This window comes from Oratosquilla oratoria, chromosome 8, assembly GCF_046742065.1.
Source record: "Oratosquilla oratoria isolate Oo_2021 chromosome 8, ASM4674206v1, whole genome shotgun sequence".
Classification (NCBI taxonomy): domain Eukaryota; kingdom Metazoa; phylum Arthropoda; class Malacostraca; order Stomatopoda; family Squillidae; genus Oratosquilla; species Oratosquilla oratoria.
The window spans coordinates 37290553-37296665 of record NC_134784.1 but is presented as its reverse complement, the minus strand read 5'-3'; the positions used below and the strand labels follow the sequence as shown (position 1 = coordinate 37296665).

The 6113-nt window shown below is 46.8% G+C and overlaps 1 protein-coding gene across 1 annotated transcript; it reads right to left on the bottom strand.

Annotated features, from left to right (window-relative positions):
- Nucleotides 1-4605: 4605 nt before the first annotated feature.
- Nucleotides 4606-5022, bottom strand: LOC143027350 (uncharacterized). Its single transcript, XM_076188627.1, has one exon. The coding sequence runs from the start codon at nt 5020-5022 to the stop codon at nt 4606-4608; it is 417 nt and encodes a 138-aa protein (XP_076044742.1).
- Nucleotides 5023-6113: the final 1091 nt, after the last annotated feature.

Here is a 6113-nt window from a genome sequence, read left to right as displayed (position 1 = left end):
AACGCACGGCAGTTCACGACGGCTCACATCACCACCACGGCCAGATTGGTGCGGACAATGCAAGCTCCTCTGGAATAACCGAACTTGCGTGTCCGGAAGAAGCGATATACCAGCTAGAGTTGAGCACTCAGAGCGCATCAACATCGGCCATTCGGTGCGCAGAACGCGAGTGATCTTGCGTTTCGAAAAATAGCGCATCTCCCAGCGGTCATTTAGCGAGCAGGTCGTGACCTGACCCGGCGAATATAAGGCCAACGGGAACTATCTATACCCCGATGACTTTCTGGCATATACTAACGGATCGGTGCTAAGCGACGGCCGCACAGGAGCAGGCATCTACCTGCAGGACACTAAGGAAACCTTCTCTTTGAAGCTCCCCCCCACCACCACCACCACAATCTTCACGGCCGAGCTCATTGCCATCCGTGAGGCAATACGAAAAATTATCGCCCTACCCCACCCGCCTACGCAAGCAACGGTGTTCTCGGATTCAAAATCCAGCCTGGCAGCAATCCAAAATGGAAGCTGTACGTCACGGCCCGACATCATTAAAGACGTCCTGAGCCTCTTAACCGAGGCCGACAGGCTGGGCGTCCTCCTCCGATTCCAATGGATCCCCTCGCATGTGGGCCTCCACGGAAATGAGATGGCAGACAATGCTGCCAAGCTAGGTGCTTCATCACCTGAAGACGACGTCATCCCACTCCAGCCCTCAGCAAATGACATCTTCCGGAAGATTGACCTTGCTGCCTGGGACCTTTGGAAATTGGAATACCACTCTACCGCTGCTGCCCAAGGATGGCCCCTCAAGACCTGCCTCGGACCGACCCCTCCCACCTTCTCCTCCCTGTCCCCGCACATTGCAGCGACAGTTAGCAAGATACGGGTAAATCATTGGCGCACCCAATATACTGCTTCACGCTGCACCTGTGGCGCGGAAATCTCTTTCCAGCACGGCCGCCTCACGTTCCCCGTGATGGAAACCCACTTCTGGCGACTACGCGAAACCATCGGCAACCACACCACGGCTTTAGACTGTCTCAGGGCAGACGACTCCCCCAATGCTGACTTCCTTGCCCTCGCGGCCAAACTCGCCTACTCCTCCCCAGCTGGAGGACTGATATAAGCACCGGCCCACACCCACACACGCATCTGCGTAAATACAACTCAGGTATACACCCACACACGCGAGTATTACGCGCTACCTGCACTCCCCGGTAACAACACACATTTTCATCAAGCCACTCAAAAACTAAAAGCCAGTCCCTAAATCGGCTAGCTCCACTGGGACTAAATGCAAAAACACTACCACACTATTGGAGTGACTGACTGCCTCGGAGCCCCAAAGAACGAGCATCACCTCCTCTTCCATTAGCCGTCTCTCTCGCTTTGCCTTCTCTCTGAAGTAGAGTCATCGCCTGGAACCTCTCCGCCTTCCCCAGCTGTCGACGAGGGGATCGAGCCCAGCTTTCCAACACTCTCGCAGCCACCGCACGGAATATTCTTGTCGTCCAAAAACTGCCACGATCCCGTGAGCCACGCTTACACACACACACACACACACACACACACACACACACACACACACACACACACACACACACACACACACACACACACACACACACACACACACACACACACACACACACACACACACAGACACACACACACACACACACACACACACACACACACGCACACACACACACACACACACACACACACACACACACACACACACACACACACACACACACACACACACACACACACACACACACACACACACACACATATATGTATATATGTATAGGTATATACGTACATATACATATACATATATATATATACTGTATATATATATATATGTATACATACAAATATATATATATATATATATATATGTATATATAAAGATACCTTTCACATATAAACTTGTTCTTCCCCTCCAATGTTCACCTAGCTAGGCCCTGATCCAGCATCTCCACCATCCTGACACTCAGGAAATAGAAAGGGGAAATAAGAAGCAAACACACGTGGCAACATATCAATTACACGTGTGGTTAGAAAGGATTACAAAGGCAGATCATGCCGACCGGAGACCTTTTGCTCCATATGTAGGTCGGATGAAAAAAACAACAACAAAAAAACTAATAATAATAATAGATAAATAGATAAAAACTATAATAATGTAAGTATCAAATAAAACACATAAATAAACGCATAGTCATAGTCAAACAACAAACAAACAGGTAAATAGTAAATAATAATAAATTGACATATAACTAATAATAAATGAGAATCAAACAGACAAATGATAACAAAACAAAAGCAAATAATATAAAATGAATGATAATCATTACAGCATCTTGCTTAGGTGTTTATCTAAAGGATTTTTAAAGCTTTGAACTGAACTACAAGTTTATTCCATTCATTATCTACACGGTTGGCGAAGTTGTTTCTACCCACTTTCAAATTGAATCTATTTCCGGACAGTTTGAGACCATTGTTTCTTGTCTGATTCTCATTCAATGTGAAAATTTTGTCACTTTTGATGTTGTCAATTCCCTTTAAAATCTTAAAGACCTGTATCAAGTCACCTCTGAGTCTACGCTTTTTTAGGGAAAACAGATTCATATGTTTTAGTCGATTTTCGTATGATTTATTTTTGATATTTGGAATCAGTTTTGTGGCTCGCCGTTGTACTTTTTCCAATCTGTCAATGTTTTTAATGAGATTCGGTGACCATACGGAAACAGCATATTCCAAATGTGGACGAACTAACGATTTATATAGCTTATTGAATCACAATGGCAAAAGCCGACAAGACTGTGAGAATAAACACCTTGTGAGATCGAAACCTTTATTAGTACTACGTTCGCTTGTTACAGCTTTTTCAAGTACAGACATGACACACACTCTGAGCACATATAAGCCAAACAGGGAAGGGACTGGGAGAGGTTATCAGGGGAGGGGTGGGGTGGTAGGTGGAGGGGGAGGAGGGGGACGGGTGGGGCTTGGTGGAGACAAAGGAGGACATTTCGACAGTTTGTTGAAGTGGACTAAGGGGGACATTTCATACATTTATTTAATTCGGGTAACAGATGGATTATAGGAGGGGCGATGTTAAACATGCCTCTGTTCTGCTCAATGGTTTTGAAGCTTTGAATGGCGGCCGCTTCGAGGCATTTTCTCCTCATCCTATCTGGTTCACTAAAAATAAGTTATGCGTTATCCCCAATCCATCAGGTGGTCGTTGGTGTTCCGGTGGATAACACAGGCGTTGGTGGTGATGTTGTTCCGGGAATCGTAGCGATGCTCCCGGATCCGGGTCTTCAGGTCACGGGAAGTCTCGCCGATGTACACTTTATCACATCCAGCACAGGGTATGCGGTAGACACCAGCGTTTTTTTCCCCACATCTCGTCCTGGCTGTCATTCCTTCTTGAAAGCTCTTTGATAGTTCTGCTGGACTGGCCCACTACCTGAGTGTTGCAACGCCCAAGTGTCCGGGTGAGGGTGGCGGTGACGCTGCTGGCTGGAAGGATAAGCCTCCTAGCTGGATCTTTTGTTGGTTCCCGCCCTTCCATTATTTTGAGTGCCTTTTTCTTACACTGGTGGATGATGCACTCTGGATATTTTAATTTAATTAAAAACCTCCTTTATGTGCCTAAACTCGTCCTCTAAGAATTCAGGGCTACAAATTCTGAGAGCTCTGAGGTAGAAACCTATGACTACACCTTTTTTAATACTGAGGTTCATGGTGGGATAGGAAGTGAGTCAAATCGTCCCTTATTGGTTGGTTTCCTGTAGACTGTAAATTTTAAAAAATTATCATGTTTGATAATAAGGGTATCCAAAAATGGAAGGGAATCGTTAATTTCTTCCTCCAAGGTGAACCTGGAATGAGGATGACTCAAACCTCGTTCAGAGCCGCTTGGAGTTTGGGGATGTCAAACCGTCTGGGGGAAATTAATAGGTATGTCCATCCCACATAGCGAAGCCATACTACGTTGCCAGGAACGATATTTGAGAAAAGGCCCTGCTTCTAAAAATTCCATGAACAGGTTGGCAAGGACAGCGCTCAAAGGAGAGCCCATGGCCATGCCAAAACTTTGGTGAAAATACTGGTCCTGGAATTTGAAGTAATTAAATTGGACACAAAGCTGTACTAAACCCACAAAGTCATTGGGGTGGGAATAGGGAGGTCAGTGTGGGAACTAGTGATTTACGCCCTAAGGAGGTCAATCGCTTTAAGGGTCGGGACACACGGGTGAATAACGAGGTCACATCCAGGCTGGCCAGCTTTTTGTTGCGAACAGGAACGTCCCTTAATTCTTTTCAATAGGTCACCCTGAGTGTTTCAAATGAGCACCGCTGATGGTACCCAAAAGGCGAGACAAATGTTTGGCCAGAGCGCACCTGCCAGTTTGTGTGGCGCACTCCCGATCCCTGATGTAATTGGTCTCATGGGTATATTGGGCTTGTGGGTTTTTTTGGGAGCCCATACAGGGTGGCTGGACGTGGGAGGTTTGGCAGGAGGTGAAGTAAACACTTACCAGTTTCTGATTTCCTAAGAATCCTCCTGGCTGCCTTAAGGAAGTTACTTGTCTCGACGTCCCACTTTCGCCTGGGTGACTTTGGTGTAAGTATTTTCATCGCTTAGGAGGTCAGTCATCTTATGTAGGTAGGACGATGCGTCCATCACCACCACTCCTCCACCTTTGTCCGCGGTGGTGATCCTGACGGCGGGGTCCTTGGCGAGTGCCTCCAACGCTCGAAAGTATCTCTTGGGTAAAGTAGGATTGGGAGGGTCGCAAAGTGCCGAGGTTAGTAGTCCTTGTATGTAGCCCTGCTGGAATTCGCTGTCTTTGTACCTGTAGTTCTTCGTGACGAGGTCGATGTTCTGGTTAGGTTTCGGGATGCCGGTGGCGAATTTAAGTCCCAAGCTGAGCACTTCAGTTTCGAAGTCGGACAGCGGCCTGCTGGAGATGTTGGTGATGATATCTGGTCTACCCATGCTCTTCCAACGGCTGTTGGGCACATAGACTGGATGTGACCTCGTTATTCACCCGTGTCCCGACCCTTAAAGCGATTGACCTCCTTAGGGCTAAAATCACTAGTTCCCACACTGACCTCCCTATTCCCCCCAATGACTTTGTGGATTTAGTACAGCTTTGTGTCCAATTTAATTACTTCAAATTCCAGGACCAGTATTTTCACCAAAGTTTTGGCATGGCCATGGGCTCTCCTTTGAGCGCTGTCCTTGCCAACCTGTTCATGGAATTTTTAGAAGCAGGGCCTTTCTCAGATATCGTTCCTGGCAACGTAGTATGGCTTCGCTATGTGGATGACATACTATTAATTTCCCCCAGACGGTTTGACATCCACAAAATCCAAGCGGCTCTGAAACGAGGTTGAGTCATCCATCCAGTTCACCTTGGAGGAAGAAATTAACGATTCCCTTCCATTTTTTTGGATACCCTTATTATCAAACATGATAATTTTTTAAAATTTACAGTCTACAGGAAACCAACCAATAAGGACGATTTGACTTCACGTTCCTATCCCACCATGACCTCAGTATTAAAAAAGGTGTAGTCATAGGTTTCTACCTCAGAGCTCTAAGAATTTGTTGCCCGGAATTCTTAGAGGGCGAGTTTAGGCACCGAAAGGAGGTTTTTAATAAATTAAAATATCCAGAGTGCATCATCCACCAGTGTAAGAAAAAGGCACTCAAAATAATGGAAGGGCGGGAACCAACAAAAGATCCAGCTAGGAGGCTTATCCTTTCCCAGCCAGCAGCGTCACCGCCACCCTCACCCCGGACACTTGGGCGTTCTGCAACATTCAGGTAGTGGGCCAGTCCAGCAGAACTATCAAAGAGCTTTCAAGAAGGAATGACAGCCAGGACGAGATGTGGGGAAAAAACGCTGGTGTCTACCGCATACCCTGTGCTGGATGTGATAAAGTATACATCGGCGAGACTTTTCCCGTGACCTGAAGACCCGGATCCGGGAGCATCGCTACGATTCCCGGAACAACATCACCACCAACGCCTGTGTTTATCCACCGGAACACCAACGGACCACCTGATGGATTGGGATAACG